The sequence below is a fragment of the Artibeus jamaicensis genome, unplaced genomic scaffold, assembly GCF_021234435.1.
Source record: "Artibeus jamaicensis isolate MK-2021 breed Jamaican fruit bat unplaced genomic scaffold, CSHL_Jam_final contig_311, whole genome shotgun sequence".
Taxonomy (NCBI): domain Eukaryota; kingdom Metazoa; phylum Chordata; class Mammalia; order Chiroptera; family Phyllostomidae; genus Artibeus; species Artibeus jamaicensis.
The window spans coordinates 7,875,130-7,896,345 of record NW_026521717.1 but is presented as its reverse complement, the minus strand read 5'-3'; the positions used below and the strand labels follow the sequence as shown (position 1 = coordinate 7,896,345).

The 21,216-nt window shown below is 37.6% G+C and overlaps 1 protein-coding gene across 1 annotated transcript in view; it reads left to right on the top strand.

Annotated features, from left to right (window-relative positions):
* The window catches only part of HECW1 (HECT, C2 and WW domain containing E3 ubiquitin protein ligase 1), a 675,231-nt gene that overhangs the window by 641,210 nt on the left and 12,805 nt on the right, over positions 1–21,216 (top strand). Inside the window, exons 25-26 of the mRNA XM_053662971.1 lie at positions 7,449–7,595; positions 8,690–8,804. Coding sequence (XP_053518946.1) covers positions 7,449–7,595; positions 8,690–8,804 — 262 coding nt within the window. The remainder of the gene's footprint in view (positions 1–7,448; positions 7,596–8,689; positions 8,805–21,216) is intronic.

Genomic DNA, 21,216 nt, shown 5'->3' with positions numbered 1-21,216 from the left:
CAACTCTCTCACAAGCCCAGTCTATCTCAGTAATGGCCCACCTTTTCTCCTAGCTCTATGTAGCACCAGGATTCCTAAAATACTCTGGCACCATTCCCTGCTGGCGACCACTGACTCAGTTTGGGTATGCCCCTGGCTGTATGCGCTTGCTACCTTTTCTTCTACCCAGTGATTTTACTCATTCAGGTCTCTCCTGGCAACAGTCTAGGATTTCCCCACTATGGGAGGGTAGGGAGCTGCTAGACTGCTATCACTGATCCTGCTCTCCTCCAATATCCCCGTGACAGCTGCTGATTCTGGAGCCAAGCCCAGTGATCTTCCCCTTCAGCATACAACATCTCCTTACTGCCTATTTTGAAGCATACTCTGCACATTTTGGCTTACAACCTTCATATTAGCTAAAATTCTGTTGTCCGTTTACTTTGTTTTATGCAAGATTGGCTAAGTGTCCCAGTTGAGTGCATGAGCAAGTGAGCTTAGCTCCTACCTACTTTGCCTCCATCTTCCAAACTCTGAATATATTGTTTCCAATTACTGTTTTGTGTTCTTTTGATAAATTCCTACAAGTGTAATCAATGGACCAGAAGTAGTTCCATTTGTAATTTCTTGAGGTAGAGGTAACTCCACTCCATACTGCTTTCTAGTGTGCTTGCAGCAATCTGCATTCACAGAAACAGTGCATGAAAGTTTCCCTTTCTCCATATTCTAGCCAGCACTTATTTGTTATTTTTTTGATGATAGCCATGCTCAAAGTTGTGAGGTGATGTCTTATTGTGGTTTTAATCTGCATTTCTCTGATGATTAGTGACATTGAACATCTTTACATCTAGTGACTAGAACAAATATATCAAATATTTATATTGAACCACAAAAGACCCCAAGAAGGCACAGCGATATTGAGACAGAAAAAAGTTGGAGGTATATTGGTCATCTGTATATCCTCTTTGGAGCAGTGTATATTCATGTACTTTGCCAATTTTTAATTGTTATTTTTGGTGTTGAATTTTATAAGTTCATTATAAATTTTGGGTATTAACCATTTATCAGATATATCATTGGTGAGTATGTTCCTCCCTTCAGTGGGTATTCTTTTCATTTTGTTGATGTTTTTCTTTGCTGTATAAAACCTTTTAGTTTGATGTCTCCTTTTCTATTTATTTTTCTTTTGTTTCCCTGCTCAAAAATATATATCTTTAAAATATTGCTACAAGAGATGTCTGAGATATTACTGCTTATGTTTATCTTCTAAACTTTTTATGGTTTAGAGACCAACATTTAGTGTGTAATCCATTTTTAGTTTATCATTGTGTGTGGTGTAAGAAGATGGTCTAATTTCATTTTTTTTGCACATATCTGTCCAATTTTCCCAACACCATTTATTGAATAGACAATTCTAAGTACATTGTAAGTTTTTGCCTCCTTTGTCAAATATTAATTGACTATAAAGAAATGGGCATATTTCTGGGCTCTCTGTTCTCTTCTATTAATCTACATTTGTTTTTATGCCAGTACCATGACACTTTGATTGCTATGACCCTGCAGTATACTCCAGTTTGATATTAGGTAGCATGATTTCTCCAATTTTATTCTTTCTCAAGATTGCTATCACTAGTCATGGTGTTTCATGGTTCCATATAACTTTTCGAAATATTTGTTCTAGTTCCATGAAATACACCATTGGTATATTCATAGGAATTGTATTGGATCTGTAGATGGCTCTTGGCAGTGTAAAGATTATTTCTTGTTATGGAACTACCTTTTGACCTGGCAATTCTACTGATAGAATTATATTCTAAGAACCCTGAAACACCAATCCAAAACAACCTATGCACCCCAATGTTCATAGCAGCACAATTTATAATAGCCAAGTGCTGGAAGCAACCTAAGTGCCCATCAGTAAACGAATGAATCGAAAAAATATGGTACATTTACACAATGGAATACTACACAGCAGAAAGAAAGAAGGAGCTCCTACCCTTTGCAACAACATGGATGGAATAGGAGAGCATTATGCTAAGTGTGATAAGCCAGGTGGTGAGGGACAAATCCCATATGATCTCACCTTTAAGTGGAACATAATCAACAGAACAAAAAAGCAAGCAAAATATAACTGGAGACATTGAAATTAAGAACAATTTGACAGTAACCATAGGGCAGGTGGGAAGGGAAAATGTGGGGGAAGAGGGGAAGGGTTTTCAGGAACAACTCTAAAGGACACATGGACAAAATCAAGGAGGGGTGGAATCAGGGAAAGGAGGTGGAGATGGCTGGGGTTGGAGGGAAGTGGTGAGGGGTAAATGCAGACAACTGTACCTGAAATAATTAAAAGATTTCTTTTTTTGATAATTTAATATTTTTATTTATTTATTTTTATTTTTTTATTACTGTTCAAGTAGAGTTGTCTCCATTTTCCCCACACTGCTTCCCTTTACCCCACCCATCCTGGCCTCTCACCCTCAAGGGGGAGGGGGATTACATGGCAAAGAGAGGGATGGGTCATCAAGGAACACCTATAAAGGACCAATGGATAAGGACAATTAGGGGGGAGGACTGAATGCTGATGTGGGAGTTGGTAGGAGAGAGTAATGGGGGGAAATGGGGACAACTTTAACTGCAGAACAATAAAAAAGAAAATAAAATATCTATACTACCCAAAGCAATCTGTAGAATCAATGCAATTTCTATCAGGACATTAATGATATGTTCTTTTTTTTTTTAATTTTATTTAGTTATTTTTCAAGTACAGTTTTTTGTCTAAAGAACTAGAACAAATATATCAAATATTTATATTGAACCACAAAAGACCCCAAGAAGGCACAGCGATATTGAGACAGAAAAAAGTTGGAGGCATCAGGTTTCCTGATATCAACCTATACTACAAGGCCTTTATAATAAAAACAATATGATACTTGCAAGAAAACAGACATATATGCAACAGAAATAAACCAACACATTTATGGTCAGTTAATATTTGACAAAGGATGCAAGAACATACAATGTAGTAAAGATAGTCTTTTAAATAAATTGTGTAGAAGATAAATACAGGCAAAAAAGGAGAAATGACCAACTTTTTATACCATGCACAAGAATAAACTGAAAATGGATTAATGACTCAAATGTTAGACTTTAAGGCATAACAATACTGGAAGAAGATATAGGCAGTAAAATCTCTGGTGTATCTCTGGTATATTTTTTCTCATGTATCTCATTGGCAAGACAAAAAAGTAAACAAAAAGAACTACATCAAACTTTAAAAAAGTGTTTTAAAAATGTATTTTTATTGCATTTTTACTTTAATTGTTCTTCAAGTAGAGTGGTCCCCATTTTCCCTAATCACATCCCACTGCCCCAGCCATCTTCAACCCCCACCCCCATACCCACACTCTGGCTGTGTCTAGTGTGCTTTATACATGTTCTTTGCTGGTCCTTCTCCTATTTTCCCTCATTATCCCTCCCCACCTTCTCCTCTAGTTACTGTCAGTTTGTTTAAATTTCAGTGTGTCTGGATTGATATTGCTTGCTTCTTGCTTTGTTGATTAGGTTCCACTTATAGGTGAGATCGTATGGTATATGTCTTTCACTGCCTGGCTTGTCACATTTAGCATAATGCTCTCCAGGACCTTCCATGCTCTTGCAAAGGGTAGGAGCTCCTTTATTTCTGCTGTATACTGTTCCATTATGTAAATGTGCCATGGTTTTTTTATTCACTCATTTACTGATAGGCACTTAGGTACTTCCAGTACTTGACAATCGTAAATTGTGCTGCTATGAACATGGGGTGCAAAGGTTCCTTTTAATTTCTGTTTCAAGATTCTTGGGGTATAATCCCAATAAGGAAATTGCCAGGTCAAAAGGCAGTTGCATTTTTAGATTTTTGAAGAAATTCCATACTGTTTTGCACAGTGGCTACACCAGTCTACATTTTCATAACTTTGCCAGCATTTGTTGTGAGGATTCCCTCTTTTGTCCATAACCTCGCCAGCATTTGTTCTTTGTTGATTTATTTTTGGTGGCCATTCTGACTGGTGTGAAGTGGTATCTCATTGTGGTTTTAATTTGTAACTCTCTAATGGCTAGTGATGCTGAGCATCCTTTCATATATCTCTGGGCCCTCTGTATGTTCTCCCTGGAGAAGTGCCTATTCAGGTCCTTTGCCCATTTTTTAATTGAGTTGTTTTCCTGGAATGGAATTATGTGATTTCTTTATATATTTTGGAGATCAAATGGTTGTTCAAATTATCATTTGCAAATATATTTCCCCATATTGTCTGTGCCCTTTTCATTTTGCTGATGTTTTCTTGAGCCATGAAGAAGGTTTTTATTTTGATGTATGACCATTTGTTTAGTCTTTCCTTTATGTTCCTTGTTCTAGGGGACACATCTGTGAAAATGCTGTGTGTAAAATAACTGAAATTTTCTTGTTTATGTTTTTTTCTAGGACTTTTATAGTGTCATGACTTATATTTAAATGTTTTATCCATCTAGAGTTTATTTCGTGAGTGGTGTAAGTTGGTGGTAGAGTTTTATTTCTTTGCATGCAGCTGTCCAGATCTCCCAACACCATTTGTTGAAGAGACTATTGTAATCAGGTGTTGTCATCCCTCCTATGTTGTTCTTTCCCAAAATTGCTGTGGCTATTCATTGTCATTTAAGGTACCATATAAATTTTTGGAATGTTTATTCTGTATCTTTGAAATATGTCATTGGTATTTTAAAAGGGATTTCATTGAATCTGTAAATTACTTTGGGTAATGTGGACAATTCGATGATGTTAATTCTTCCTATCCATGAACATGGTATATGCTTCCATTTGTTTGTGTTTTCCTTAATTTCTTTCTTCAGTGTTGTGCAGTTTTCTGAGTAGAGGTCTTTCAATTCCTTAGTAAGGTTTATTCCTTATTAAGGTTTATTCCTTAATAAGGTTTAATGTGGGTAGTTTATTTTTCTTGTTGCTGTAGTAAATGGGATTATTTTCTTGATTTCTGTTTCTAATATTTAATTGTTGGTTTACGAAAATGCTCTTGGTTTCTGGATATTGACTTTGTATCTTGCTGTTTTGCCAAATTCCCTTATTAGATTGAATAGTTATGTGGTGGAGTTTATAGATTTTTGATTCTCACTATCATGTCATCTACAAACAGTCATAGCTTTATTTCCTCCTTTCTAATTTGGATGCCTTTTATTTTTTTCTTATCTGATCTATGTGGCTAGGACTTCCAACAAACACTACGTTGAATAGAAGTGTTAAAATAGGATGTCCTTATGTTGTTCCTGATCTTAGTAGAAGAGTTTTTAGTTTTTATCCATTGAGCATGATGTTGGCTGTAGGTTTCTCATATAGGGTCTTTATTTTGTGGAGGTATGCTCCTTCTACATTCACTTTGCTGAGAGTTTTTATCATAAATGGGTGCTGTACATTTTCAAATGTTTTTTCTGCATTTATTCATATGATCATGTAATTTTTGTCTGTCCTTTTGTTAATGTGATATATTATGTGTATTGACTTGAGAATATTGTACCTTCCTTGCATTACTGGGGTGAATCCAACTCAATTATGTTTTATAATCTTTAAATGTATTGCTGTAATTGATTTGCCAATATTTTGTTGAGAATTTTAGCTTCTATGTTCATCAGCAATATTGGCCTGTAGTTTCTTTCATTGTTGTGTCTTTATCTGGTTTTGGGATTAGGATAATGCTGGCTTAATAAAAAGAGTCTTGGATTTTTTTGAATAATCTGAAAAGGATAGGGGCTAGCTGTTCCTTAATGTTTTGTAAAATTCTCCTGTGCAACCATCTTGCCTTGGGCTTTTGTATGCCACAAGATTTTTCATTACTCTTTCTATTTCATCAGCTGTTGTCAGCTTGTTCAGGCTCTCTGTTTCTTTTTCATTCATGTTTGGGAGATTATATTTTTCTAGAGATTTATCCATTCTACATAGGTTTTCAAATTTCTTGGCATATAGTTGTTCATAGTTATTTCATATAATCCTTGGTATTTGTCTGGTATCAGATTACAATACTTCCTCTTTTATTTCTGGTCTTTTTTAATTGTTCTATGTCCTTTTATGCTTGTTCTCTCTTGTTTAAGTTCTCACTAAATTTCCAAACATTTGTATAACCATTGCTTTTGAAATCTATATCTGGTAAGTTGCTTTCCTCCATTTCATTTATCTTTTTTTCTGGAGATTTCCCCTGTCATTTCATTGAGAGCACATGTCTTTGTGTCCCCATTTTGGCTACCTCTTTGTGATTGTTTCTATGTATTAAGTAAATATGCTATAACTCCCAGTCTTGGTAGGGTGGCCTTATGTAATAGGCATATTGTGGGACCCAGTGTCACAGTCTTCTTGACCACCTGAGCTGAGTGCTCCAGAAATGTCCTTTGTGTGGGTTATGTGGGCTTTCCTGTTGTAATTGAGTCTATGTTGCTATTGGTTGGTTCGTGTGTGTGGTCAACCACCAGCCTGACTGACTGTGAGGACAGACCCCAAACACAGTGTATAAGCTGCTGTGCAGGTGCTGACCACATGAAGCAGAACTTGCCTTAGCAGTGTTTGGCATCTGTGAAGGTCTTTTGGATAGGCTGTTTGAGAAACTAATTGTGTCCTGATCTTTTGTTGTCTGAAGCTGGCTACTGGGCATATCTGGGTCATTTTGAGAGATACTCTGGTGCAGGCCAGTGACATATTCTGTGACTGGCCCTGCCTCTACTCTATGGAGCATTTTCCATGTGGCTGCTTCTATACATTTTTGGTTATAAAGCTTCTATTTTGCTAGTCTTCAGTTGGTTATTCAGGTTGATTGTTCTATATTTTAGTTGCAGTTTCAGTTTGGTCCTAGAAGAAGGTGGGTGTAAGGTTTGCCTAGTTTGCTGTCACGTTGGATATCCTTACTGTAACTTTTTTTTGACGACTCACACTTGTCCTAGTAAACATGCATCACAATACTAAGTGACAGTATCATTCATTCTCTGTTTCCTTTTTGAAGGTCAAGCTGCTATTCTTCAGTCACTGTTTTACCTGGCTCTAAAAACTATCTTCCTATCCTATGCTATTTTGCTTCCAGTGATTCTGTGTGCAGGGAAACTGATGGCTGTTAAGATTTGCTGTAAGTTAGATTTGGGAAGTCAAGTATGTGCCTGCTGTATAGGGACATTAAGCTTCATTTAGGGACTGGAAGTGGTATTTTACTTTTATTTCCATTATGTCTCTTGAGTTAAGGGAACATTTTCTCTTTATAAAAAAAAATGCAGTTCTTCTAAGGTACTTAATATCTTCTTGGAACAACCAGGGTCTTTTTAGTAACTTCCAGGAAAAAAATGAACTGAGGAGGTAATAACACTGAACTCATATGAAGAGGATGTTTTTGCATGTAGTTCATCCACCTAAAATAGTTATGTCTCATTGTGACATAACAAGCATCACAATCTTTCTGTTTTTCTACAAGGTAACAGAAAGGGAATTAAAATCTGGGGGAGCCAATACCCAGGTGACAGAGAAGAACAAGAAGGAATACATTGAGAGGCTGGTGAAGTGGCGAGTGGAACGTGGTGTGGTTCAGCAAACAGAGGCCCTGGTGCGTGGCTTCTATGAGGTAAGTCCCAGTCCCAAAGGAACAAGTCCTTCATCACTAGACACAGCTTGGGAGGAAAAGGGAGAGGAAGAACCAAGGTGAATGGTTCAGCTCTCCTCTCCAGAGTGTAAAGAGGACCTACTTGAGGTAGATAAATAAGGAGTGAGAGTTTTCTGAGTAACCCAATTCTTGTGGTAGCTAAAAAATATTCTCACAAAATTGGTGTTGATGTGGCCCTCATGTGCCAAGTATCAACACACATCTCCTATCAGGATATGTGCATGGTGCATTTTTTTCATTCAGTAAAATAAAAATAAAGGAATTAAAGCCATTGGAGTGCACTGTCCACTTTTGCTAGATTTTATTTTGTTGTAGTGCCACTTTGTGCAACATGCGAAGGTTTAAATCAAGAGAATCATAACAGCTGCTAGCCTTCTTGTGCACCAAAAATTGTCATCATTTAGTATTTCCAGTTTATAAACAAGAACCTGTAAATGTCTTTGCAAAGCTTGGGTCTTCTTTCCCTGCCATATTGGATAACAGTATGCATCACTGTCTCACCCATGATTGGTTTGATTAAAGAGGGTACCTTCTACAGATGTTCAGTTGTGTCTAGTACATATGGCAATGAGCTGGAAAGCCAGAGCTCAGAACACTAACAGTATGTCCTCACAAATTTTTGAAGAAGGGAGAAAAGAAGTGAGGGGGAAAATGAAGAAAAGTACAATGGTTGCAATGCCCATTCCTAAGTCATAGTTTGATAGTTTGTAAAAGGATACTTTTTAAGTGAAATAGTAATACTAATAGCTATCGAGTAAATTCAAAGTTATTTAGACTTTTTGTCTTTAAAATGAAATTCTACTTGAACATTTAATTGATTATAAAGTCCAGTCAGGTTTGTCCATACTATCATTCTGGATGGGGTATCAGAGGTAATGAAATAATGGGACCTTTTTTTAGTTCCCAGATCATGAAAGTCACAATAATAGCACATTGGGAGGGAAAAAAGTTGTAAATAATGCTCGGTTTCCTACCTTAAGCCATAGAAATAATAATATTGAACAGAACTCTCAATGTGTTTGGACATGTATGCTGAAGCCTAATCTGTATTTCAGGTCATAGACTCTAGGCTTGTCTCCGTGTTTGATGCCAGGGAACTAGAGCTGGTGATAGCTGGCACAGCAGAAATTGACCTAAATGACTGGCGGAATAACACCGAGTACCGGGGAGGTGAGCTGTCAGGGTGTGTGATGATACAACTCTCACATATGCAAGTCATCACTTTTTAAAATATTTTGAGGTGACATTGACATGAAAACTTTCACCATTTTAAAGTGAGCAATACAATGACATTTTGTACATTCATAAATAATGGTGTAGAACCACCACCTCTAACTAGTTCTAAAATATTTTTACAACCCTGAAAGGAAATGTATATTTATTAAGCAGTTGTTCCTCATTCTTCCCTCCCATGACCCTGGCAACCACCAGTATGCATTTTGTCTCTATGGACTTACCTACTCTGGATATTTAATGTAAATAGTCACTTATCAATATGTGGCCTTTCTGTGTGGCTTCTTTCACATAGCATACTATTTCAAGGTTTGTCCATGTCCTAGTATATTTCAGTACCCCATTTCTTTCTATGACTGAATAATGATTCATTTCATATATATATACATATGTATATATGTACATATATATTCCTTACATATTTCTACTATAAATAAATAAATATATATATATATATATATTTCATCAATATTTTTATCCTCACCAAGAAAATATTACATTGCTTTTAGAGAGAGGAACATGATTGTTTGCCTTCTCATACATACTCTGACTGGGGATTGAACTACAACCTGAGTAAAGGCCCTGACTGGAAATAAACTCATGATTTTTCAGTCTATGGGATGATTCTCCAGCTAACTGAGCCACACTGACTATGTTTATACTTTATCACTTTTTGAAGACTACAATAACTTACTTCAACACATGTGTAAAGTATTGGGTTGGCCAAAACGTGTTTGTTTGTTTGTTTTTCTTTCTGTAAGATGGCTCTAATAGTGCTTAGTTGTCTTTAATTTCATTTGAAACAATTTTGTCAAAGTATAGTGTAACAGCTGTCACATCCATGTGCATTTAAAAAAACTTATCAAAAATAGTGAATTTTTGTGTAGTCATTTTAACATTGAAGATGGAAGAAAATAAGCAACATTTTTGGCATATTATGCTTTATTACTTCAAGAAAGGTAAAAACACAACTGAAACACAAAATAAAGACTTTTGCAGTATATGGAGAAGGTGCTGTGACTAATCAAATGTGTCTAAAGTAATTTGCAAAATTTTGTGCTGGAGATTTCTCACTGGACGATGCTCCACAGTTGAGTATACCAGTTGTAATTGATAGCAATCAAATCAAGACATTAATTGAGAGCAATCAATGTTAGATCATGTGGGAAATAGCCAATATACTCAATATGTCTAAATCAAGCATTAGCAATCACTTGCATCAGCTTAGTTATGTTAATCACTTTGATGTTTGGGTACTGTGTAAGTTAAGTAGATGAAACTTTTTTACCATATTTTTTGTACATGATTCTCTACTTAAACATAATTAAAATGTTCCATTTTTAAAACAAATTGAGATGGGCAATGGAAAGTGGATACTGTACAATAATGTGGAATGGAAGAGATCATGGAACAAGTAAAATAAACCACCAAAAACCACATCAAATACTGGTCCTCATTCAAAGAAGATGATGTTGTGTATATGGTGGGACTGGAAGAGAGTGCTCTATCATGTTCTCCTTCAAAAAAAAAAACAAATGATGATTTGGGTGGTTTTGGAGATGGTGGCAAGGTAGGTGGAAGCAAAATCCACTTCCCCCAGCGCACAAGTGAAATACTTATCTGATCTTCTGAGGAACAGAGTGAACAGCCAACAGTATTCCAGAATATATGAAGATTGGAGACCAAAAATTATAGAGGACATTGAAAAATCAGACAGTAAGGAGGGTTCTTAAGAACAATTAGGTCCCTGGGACCAGCAGCCCCAGGCCTGGCACCCACGTGGTCTTCTGAAAGATTCTTGGGAGATAGCCAGGCTGGGCTGTGTGAGAGGCCAGGTGCTTGTTTGGACCTGTGGGCTTAAATGGGAGCAATTTTTCAAAAATAAAAAGAGAAAAAAGAGGTACTTTGTGGTTGTTTGGGGAATTCTCCGAAGTAGCCGCCCACCTCCTATGCCCCTCCCCCCACAGTCCTGGGACTGTATGCACTGGATCCCATCTGAGAGAGGCCTGCATGCACCCACACCCAAAGAACCAGATGGTGCACACCTGGTCTGGCCCAATGGTGGCCTGGCAGTGCCCACAACAAAAGCACTGGGGACATGTGCACCCGGTCTGAGGTATGCAGCTGCCTGTCTACACTCACACCCCAGATACCAGGGACAGAGAACCTCCCACCTGGCCCTGTGCTCAGAGTCCTGCAGAGCCAACTGGCTCTCTAAGAGGAAGGTAGAAAAGCCCCACTGAGGGGAGCTGCAGTCCCCAAAAAGACTTGACTCAGTGGGGGGCTGAACTACCCTGAAGGGGTGCTGAGAGTCCCTAGCATCTAGTACAACAAAGAGCAAGAAGGTGGTGTGTGAGTTGTCCTTGGTGCACCTCAAGGACAGAGCAACTGGTGGACTAAAGGCCTAGGCTTAGCACAAAAGGGCACTGAGGAACTGGGATGGAGGCTGGAAAACAGCAAAGAGTGTGGCTCAGGAAGTGAGAAAAGTGAAACTAATCCCTCCTCAGCCAGGAAAATCAGCAGCAGAACTAGCCTGACCAGTTTAAAGCCAGTAGAAGGCATTTTTTTAAAGTTCCTTCTTCATTTCTGTCCTTCTTTCTTTCTTCCTTTTTTTTTATTTTTTCTTCCTTCCTTTTCTTTTTTATGCCTTCTTCTTTCTTCTATTTTAATTTTTTTTATTTTATTTTTTAATTCCTTCTTCCTTTCTTTCCTTCTATCTTTTTTCCTTCCTTCTTCCTTCCCTGCTTTCCTTTTTCAGTACTTCTTTCTTTTCTCTTTTTAAAAATTACTTCTCCCTTTCCTTCTCTTTCTCTCTTTCCTCTTTTTTTCTTTTCTCCTTCTTCCTTCCTTCCTTTTCTTGTTTTTTTTTTCCTTCTGTTATTACAGGTGAGACAATAATACCTAGAGTGGAGAAAGCAACAGAGTTAAACCCAAACAGGGGTCATCCCAACAACAAAGAGAATGAGACAAATTTCACTTTGCTACTCCAGAGAACTTGCAATGTGGGAACAGTGAGCACCAGTACACTTGCTGGAAGAGGAAATCCACCAACAAAGGAACTATCAACAGATAACAACAGAAGGTGAAGGAGGGAATGGAAGCCACACTAACCTCAATCAGGGACCTATCTGGAAAGAAAACTAAAAGGAGGATAACAATAAACAACTGAAAAAGATTGAGAGAGAAGTCTCAAAACCTTGTACACACAAAAGAAGAAGCTTCAACACAACCTGTCCACACCTGTACTACAGAATACAAGACATGGTGGTTGGAGTTATCCTCAGTTAACCAGCTGGAGGGAAGGATCCAACAAAGAAAGACCCAACAACAATCAAAACCCAAAGACATACAGAGGGTCAGCATAAATGACAGCGCAAGACAAATGAGCTCAGGAGAATAATGATACTGCACTGTTGAATCTCACAGGTATTCTACCATAGAAGTTCACACCACAAACCCAGGGAGTCACAATAGATCAATTTAAGAAGCAGAGGCTAACAAGAGCAGTTTCCAAATAATGGGAGAAAAGAAACAATCCCCAAATGAAAGGAAAGGAGGAAGCCTTAAAAATAATGCTAAATGAAACAGAGGCAAGTCAACTATCAGATACTGAGTTCAAAACAATGGTTATCAAGAAGCTTAATAAGCTCACAAGAATTACCAGAAACTATGGGGAAACTACAATGAACTCATCGGAAACTATATCAATATGAAAAAAAAAATAGAAACTCTCAACAAGAGCCAAGAGGAAATGAAGAATACAATTTCTGAACTGAAAAACACAGTGGAAGGAATCAAAAGCAGGATAGATGAAGCACAAAATTCATATCAGTAAGCTAGAGGACAAGGTAGAAAAAATGCCCAGAATGAGAAAGAAAAGGAAAAGAGTCTCAGAAAGAATAAAGAGAGATTAGGGAAGTGCAGGATAACATTAACCATGACAATATTCATATAATAGGGATGCTAAAAGGAGAAGAAGAAGAGCAATGAATAGAAAATCTGTTTGAAAAAGTCATGATAGAAAACTTTCCTAATATGATGAGAGAAAAAGACATGCAAATCCAGGAAAATCAGAGAACCCCAATCAAGAAGAACCCAAAGAGATCCACTTCGAACATCATTATTGAAATGACAAAATTCCAAGACAGAGAGAGAATCATAAAGACAGCAAGGGAGAAACAGGAAGTGACATAAAAGAGAGCCCTGATAAAGTTAGCAGCTCACTTTTCAATGGAAACTCCCCAAGCAAGAAGAGAATGGCAAGATATATTCCAAGTAATGAGAACCAGAGGCCTACAACCAAGGCTACTTTACCCAGCAAGGCTCTCAATCAAGATAGAAGGCCAAAGAAGGAGCTTCCCAGACAGAAGAAGTCTCAAAGAATACAACTCAACCAAACCAGCTCTGCAAGAGATGCTAAAGAGACTACTTTAAGGAAAAGAAGGAAAAAAGAGAGAGATAGAGGAAGACAGGCATGAAAAAATGGCAGCAAACAAGTACCTATCAATATTAACCTTAAATGTAAATGGATTGAATGCTCCAATCAAAAGGCATAGAATAGCTGAGTGAATAAGAAAGCATAACCCACACATATGCTGCCTACAAGAGATCCACCTCAGGACAAAATACATACACAGACTAAAAGTGAAAGGCTGGAAACAAATTTTCCAAGCAAATGGACAGAAAAAAAAAAGCCAGGATAGCAATACTCATATCAGACAAAACAGACTTCAAAAAAAGGGCAATAAAGAGAGACCCATAAGGTCACTTCATAATATTCAATGAAAGAATCCACAAAGAAGACATAAACATTGTAAATATATATTCACCCAACACAGGAATGCCCAAATACGTAAAAAATCTTGGAGGACTTCAAGAAAGATACGGCAACAACACATTTATAGTAGAATATTTTAACACCCCACTGTCAAAAATGGATAGATATTCCAAACAAAATATCAACAAATGTATTGTGGCATTGAACAATGCCCTACATAAAATGGATTTAACAGACATTAAAGTCTGTTAAAGGCTCTATAGAGAGCCTTTCATCCCAAAGAAACTAAATACACATTCTTTTCAAATGCACATGGAACATTTTTAAAGCTAGACCACATAATAGGGTGGAAAACAAGACTCAACAAATTCAAGAAAGTTGAAATTGTATCAAGCATTTTCTCTGACCACAAGAAACTGAAATAGAAACAACCCCAAGGGAAAAAAACCCAAAGCATTCAAAATCATGGAGATGAAATGGCATGCTATTAAACAATGAATGGGTCAAGAATGAAATTAGGGAAGAAATGTTTTAAAATTCTGGAAACAAATGAAAATGAACTCATGAAAACCCAAAACTTATGGTTCACAGCAAAGGCAGCCCTGAGAGGAAAGTTCTTAGCAATACATGCCTACTTGGAAAAGATAGAAACATTTCAAATAAATGGCCTAACCCTACACCTAAAAGAACTAAAGGAACAACAACAAAGACAGCTCAGAGCAAGCAGAAGGAAGGAAACAACCAAGATCAGGGCAGAATTAAATTAAATGATATAGAGAGTAAAAGCACAATTTTAAGGATCAATGAATCCAGGAGCTAGATTTTAGAAAAAGTTAAACAAAATTAGCAAGCCTTTAAGGAGACTCATCAAGAAAAAAAAGAGAAAGTACCCAAATAAACACAATCAGAAATGAAAGAGGAGCAATTACAACTGATACCATAGAAATACAAAGGATTGTAAGAAATTACTATGAAGAACTGTATACCATGAAAGTTGAAAACCTAGGTGAAATGGACAAATTTCTAGAAAAATATAATTTTCCAAAATTCAATAAAGAAGAAACAGAAAGCCTGAAAAGACCAGTGACAGTGGACAAAATTGAAGCAGTAATAAAAAAAAAAAACTCCCAACACACAAAAGCCTTGGACAAGATGGTTTCACAGGAGACTGAGCAATTCCACTGCTAGTATTAAAGCATTTAAGGAAAAGCTAAACCCTATCCTTCACAGACTATCCAAAAAAATTCAAGAAGATGGGAGATTCCCAAAGTCTTTTAATGAACCCAAGGCCATCCTAATGCCAAAACCAAAAAAAGATACAATGAAAAGGGAAACGTTCAGACCAATATTGCTGATGAACATAGAATATTGCTAAAATCCTCAACAAAATATTGGAATACCACATCCAATAATACATTAAAGAGATCATGCACCATGACCTAGTGGGATTCATTCCAGAGATGCAAGGATGGTACAATATTTAAAAATCAATAAAGGTAATGCATCACATAAACAAAAGCAAAGGCAAAAATTACATGATCATATCAATAGATGCAGGAAAAGCATTTGATAAGGTACAGCACACATTTATGAAAAAACACCCAGCAAAGTGGGAACAGAGGGAGCATTCTTCAACATAATAAAGGCCATATATGAGAGACCTACAGCCAACATCATACTCAATGGGCAAAAACAAAAGGCTTTTCCACTAAGATCAGGAACAAGACAAGGTTGTCTATTGTCACCCCTTCTATTAAACATAGTATTGGAAGTTTTAGCCACAACAACCAGACAAGAAAATTCTGATGGCATCCAAATTGGAAAGAAGGAAACAAAACTCTTATTGTTTACAAACTGCATGATAGTGTCCCTAGATAATCCTTATAGACTCTGCCAAAAAACTGCTTGATCTAATAACTGAATTTGGAAAAACAGCAGGATACAAAGTCAATATCCAGCAATTGAAAGCATTTTTGTATACCAACAATGAAACACCAGAAGCAGAAATCAAGAAAAAAAATCCCATTTGAGGACTTCCACCAAGATGGAGGCAACACCTTGTGTCCATGCACAAGCAAATCTGAAAACAATAAAGTTTTAACCACAATAAACATAACCAAATCACACAGAAAATTAACAATATGGAGTCTGAAAATAAGGAAATGCTCAGGTAAACTGGTAGGAGGGGCAAAGCCAGCAGCAGAGCGGGTTGGCCAAAAAGATCCCCAACCTGGGTGGTGCGCAAGCAGCCTAAGGCATGAGCATTTGCTTGCAGATAAACCAGTAAAGAAGCTAGCCTTGAGACCACAGGGCAGAGGGCTTGCACATTTCCGCTCAGATAAACAGGCAGGGGTGAGCGGTGGGACAGACTGGGCAAGCAAAGAGAACCGCCATTGCTCCCTCTCTGACCCGCCCCCACATACAGCGTCCCAAACCAGTGACTTGGGTGGCCCCACCCTGGTGAACACCAAGGTGCCTCCCTCATATGTAAAAGGCACAAACAGGACAAAACATGGCTCAGGAACAACTCAGAGCCCCAGAGCCAATAAATCTAAGTGATGAAGAAATAGCCAAACTTTCAGATGCACAGTTCAAAACACTGGTGATCAGGATGCTCACAGAACTGGTTGATTTTAGTCACAAATTAGAGGAACATATGAAGGCTAAACTAATTGAAATGAATGGTAATGCACAGGAAACCAATAGTAATGGAAAGAAAACTGGGACTCAAATCAATGGAGTGGAACAGAAGGAGGAAAAAAATGACCAAACAGAAAAATATGAAGAAACAAGAATTCAAAAAAATGAGGAGAGGCTTAGGAACCTCCAGGACATCTTTAAACATTCCAATATTCAAATTATAGGAGTACCAGAAGGGGAAGAGGAACAGTCACAAATGGAAACCTTATTTGAACAAATAAAGAAAGAGAACTTCCCCATTCTGGCAAAGGAAATAGACTTCCAGGAAATTCAGGAAGCTCAGAGAGTCCCAAAGAAGTTGGACCCAAGAAGGAACACACCAAGGCACATCATCATTACCTTAGCCAAGATGAAAATGAAGGAGAGAATCCTAGAAGCAGCAAGAGATAAGGGGACAGTCACCTACAAAGGAGTCCCCATCAGACTGTCATCAGATTTCTCAAAAGAGACCTTACAGGCAAGAAGGGGCTTGAAAGAGGTATTCCAAGTGATGAAATCCAAAGACCTACAACCAAGATTGATCTATCCAGCAAAGCTTTCATTTAGAATGGAAGGACAGATAAAGTGCTTCTCAGATAAGACCAAATTCAAGGAGTTCATCATCACCAAGCCCTTATTATATGAAATGTTAAAGGGACTTACCTAAGAAAAAGAAGATAAAAAAGATGAACAGTGAAAGGACAGCAAACTCACAGTTATCAACAACCACACCTAAAACAAAAGCAAATTAAGAGGACAGCTAGACCAGGAGTGAACCATAGAAATGAAACCAGGAGTGAACCATAGAAATGAAAATCACGTGGAGAATTAGCAACAGGGGAGTGGGAGAAGGAGAAGGGGAGAGAAGGTACAGAAAATAAGTAGCATAGACAGTAGATAGAAAATAGATAGGGGGAGGGTAAGAATAGTAGGGGAAATACAGAATCTAAAGAACTTGAGACATGTGTTCATGAACTAAAGGGGGGGATGGTGGGGGAGGGGTGTGCAGGGTGGAGGGGAACAGAGGAGGGGAATAGAACAAATGTAATGGCATAATCAGTAAAAAAGAGAACATTCAAAAAATCCCATTTGATATAGCAAAAATACCTAGGAATAAACCTAACCAAGGAGGTAAAGAAAACCTTTATGCAGAAAACTACACAACACCACAGAAAGAAATCAAGGAAGACATAAACAAATTGAAACATATACCGTGTTCATGGATTGGAAGAATTAATATCATCAAAGTGTCCATACTACCCAAAGCAATTTACAGATTCAATGCAATACCTATTAAAGTGCCAATGGCATATTTCACAAACATAAAACAAACAATTCAAAAATTTATATGGAACCATAAATGACCCCAAATAGCAGCTGCGATTTTCAGAAAGAAGAGCAAAGTAGGAGGGATCACAATACCTGATACCAAATAGTATTACAAGGTCACTGTAATCAAAACAGCCTGGTACTGGCATAAAAACAGACAGATAAATCAATGAGACAGAACAGAAATCTCATACATAATCCCAAACCTCTATAATCAATTAATATTTGACAAAATGGGCAGCAAAATAAAATGGAGTAAAAATAGTCTGTTCAACAAATGGTGTTTGGTGAGCTGGACAGCTACATGCAAAAAATGAAACTCGAGCACCAACTTACACCATACATGAAAAGAAACTTCATGTGGATAAAAGGTTTAAATATAAGTCATGACACTATTATAGTCCTAGAGGAGAACACAGTTGGGAAAATCTCAGATATTTCACACAGCAATATTTTCACTGATATGTCCCCTAGAGCAAGGACATAAAGGAAGTAATAAACAAATGGGATCTCATCAAAATTAAAAGCTTTTGCATGGCTAAAGAAAACAATATTAAAATAAAAAGAAAACCAACTGTATGTGAAGATATTTGCCAATGATACCTCAGACAAGGGTTTAGTCTCTATAATATTAAAGAACTCACATGACTCTACTATATGAAAACAAGCAACCCAATTAAAAAATGGGCAAAGGACTTGAACAGATACTTCTCCAAGGAGGACATACAGAGAGTCCAGAGACACATGAAAAGATGCTCAATATCACTAGCTATCAGAGAGATGCAAATTAAAACCACAGTGAGATACCACTTCACACCAGTCGGAATGGCCATCATAAACAAAGCAACAAACAAGAAGTGTTGAACAGGTTGTGGAGAAAAGGGAATCCTAGTGCACTTTGGTAAGATTGCAGACTGGCACAACCACTATGGAAACCAGTGTGGAATTTTCTAAGAAAACTTAAAATGGATCTGCCTTTTGACCCAGCAATTTCGCTGCTAGGATTACATCCTAAGAACCCTGAAACACCAATTGAAAAGAACCTATGCACTCCAATGTTCATCGCAGCACAATTTATAATAGCCAAGTACTGGAAGCAACCTAGGTGCCCTTCAGTAAATGAATGGATCAAAAAACTATAGTACGTTTGCACAGTGGAATTCTATGCAACAGAAGGAAAGAAGGAGCTCCTACCTTTTGCAGTAGCATGGATGGAGCTGGAAAGCCTTATGCTAAATGAAATAAGCCAGGTGTTGAAAGACAAATGCCACATGATCTCACCATTAACAGGAACCTAATCAACAAAACAAACAAACAAGTGAAATATAACCAGACACCTAAATTGAGAACAGGCTGGCAGTGACCTAAATGGAGAGAGGAGGGAATTTCAGGAGAAATGTGTGTATGGTTTTGTAGTAACAAGTATAAAGGACATATGGACAATAACCGCAGGGGGGTGGTTTGGAAATGGAAGGGAGATGGGGAGGGCTGGGGGGTGGCATGGGATTGGGGTAAAAGGCAGAAAACTGTACTTGAACAAAAATTAAAATTTTAAAAATGTAAAATGGTTAATTCCAACAAGTACTTCTCACAATTAGATGAACTGAGTGGAAAGCAGCACTCAGTGGAAAGTGTCCAGAATTAGTCAACAGAAAGTGGATAATCTTCCATCAGGATAACAGAAGATCACATGTTTCTTTGAAGACTTAGGAAATTCTAATTCATCTTCCATATTCACTCAGCATTTTGCCTTTGGATTTTCTTTTTTTTTTTGGGGGGGGGGTTAAATTCTTTTAGTTGAAAAAATTCAATTGCCTGAAAAGCTGCAAAAGGAACAGTTCTTTGTTCAAGATTTTTGAAAGTTGTTTTTTTAACCAAATACACTGAAATAGAGAATAGGCTGACAGTGACCAGAGGGGAGAGAGGAGGGGACTTGAGGGGAAAAGAGGAATGGTTTACAGGAGCATGTATAAAGGACACATGGACAAAAACTAGGGGGTTGGAAATGTAAGGGAGGTGGGAAGGACTCAGGGGGTGGGCTGGGATGGGAGTAAAAGACAGAAAACTATACTTGAATAACAATTAAAATTAAAAAATTAAAAATGATTTTATAAAATTGTGAAAATGGAATTATGAATTTGCCTGAAAGATGACAGAAGGTAGTGGAACAAAACTTGAATATATTATCCAATTAAGTTTTTGGTAAAAATGAAAAATGTATCTTTTATTTTTACTAAAAACCAAATGAACATTTTAGCCAACCCAATAGCTTCTTTTATCTGCCTTCCTTTGCCTTCCAACTTACACTGTCAGTGGTAGTCTCTGGCCTACCTCAGTGTAGATTCATCTGGGGACACTATCATTCATGGGCCAGCTACTTTTCATGCTGGCAGGGAATTTTTTTCCCACACCCTGTAGGATTGTCGCCCTTATCACCGCATTTCTTGTTTGATGCAACACATTTCTAGCTGTCATCTCTCCAAAACCAGTTTCTAACCCCTCTGAGCTACTTACCTTCACTCTGCTAAACTACTCTTCTGAAACATTATCATTCCACTGATGATTATTTTCATCATCCTTACTTTCCCATGAAACAAGCTCCTTATTATTTATAGAATAGGTCTTTGGCAGGAATTTTTAGTCTGAAAACCCTTCCGTCATGGAAAATATTACAGAGAAACACAATCAATACAAGGAAGAAAGAGCAAGGAGGTTGCTATCTCAGCCTAAGTCATCCCCCAAACCACTCAATACACCCAGACATAAGAAGACTTTGTGGTACCTCTGGGCTATTCTTGGCCTGGTAGGAAAAAACTGACTTAAGGTATCATCAAGTCAAAATGTCTTTGCCTGGGTATTAAGGGTCTCTAAGGCTCCCAGCAAGTTCCCTTTTTGTCCTCCAGACTAGTTAGCTTATTATTTCCTCCCTATTTCTTACTCATTCTTGTTATTCTTTATTTCCCCTGACATAAATGTCCTCTTCCCCTACACTATTATAAAACCTTTGCATATTTAACTCACACCTTATGTCTTTTTTTATTGTTATTCAATTACAATTGTCACCTTCTTTTTAATGAAGATTTCCCCGCTTCTACCCATTCCCAGATTGATCTATCCCATCATTGCTGCTGAATTTGCAGTCAGCAGCAAATTATTTATCTTAAGTAATTGATACAAGCTTAGTCTCCCAGCCGTAGTGTAAGTGGGGTCCAATACTTTTTTCATGGGTCCAATTCATCTCAGCCCATGGTTGGCCCAAGAGCAGCTGCTCCAGGGGTATCGATGGCTGCCGTAGAGTCCAGCATCTTCTATTCACCAAGATTGTCCTTTATATCCAGCCTTACTTAAGTCCTGGACTCTTCCACTGTATGTATCAGCAAGAGCTGACATCAGAAAAAAAAAAGAAATACAATAAAATACTGTACACATGGAGGGGTTTGTCCCTTTTGGATTCCAAAGATCTCTACTAAGTCTAGTCACTTCTTCTCTACATTTATATGAAACTGAAAATAACTGGTGGAGTCCCAGTTATTTAGAGAGCAAACACTACTAAGGACATCCCTC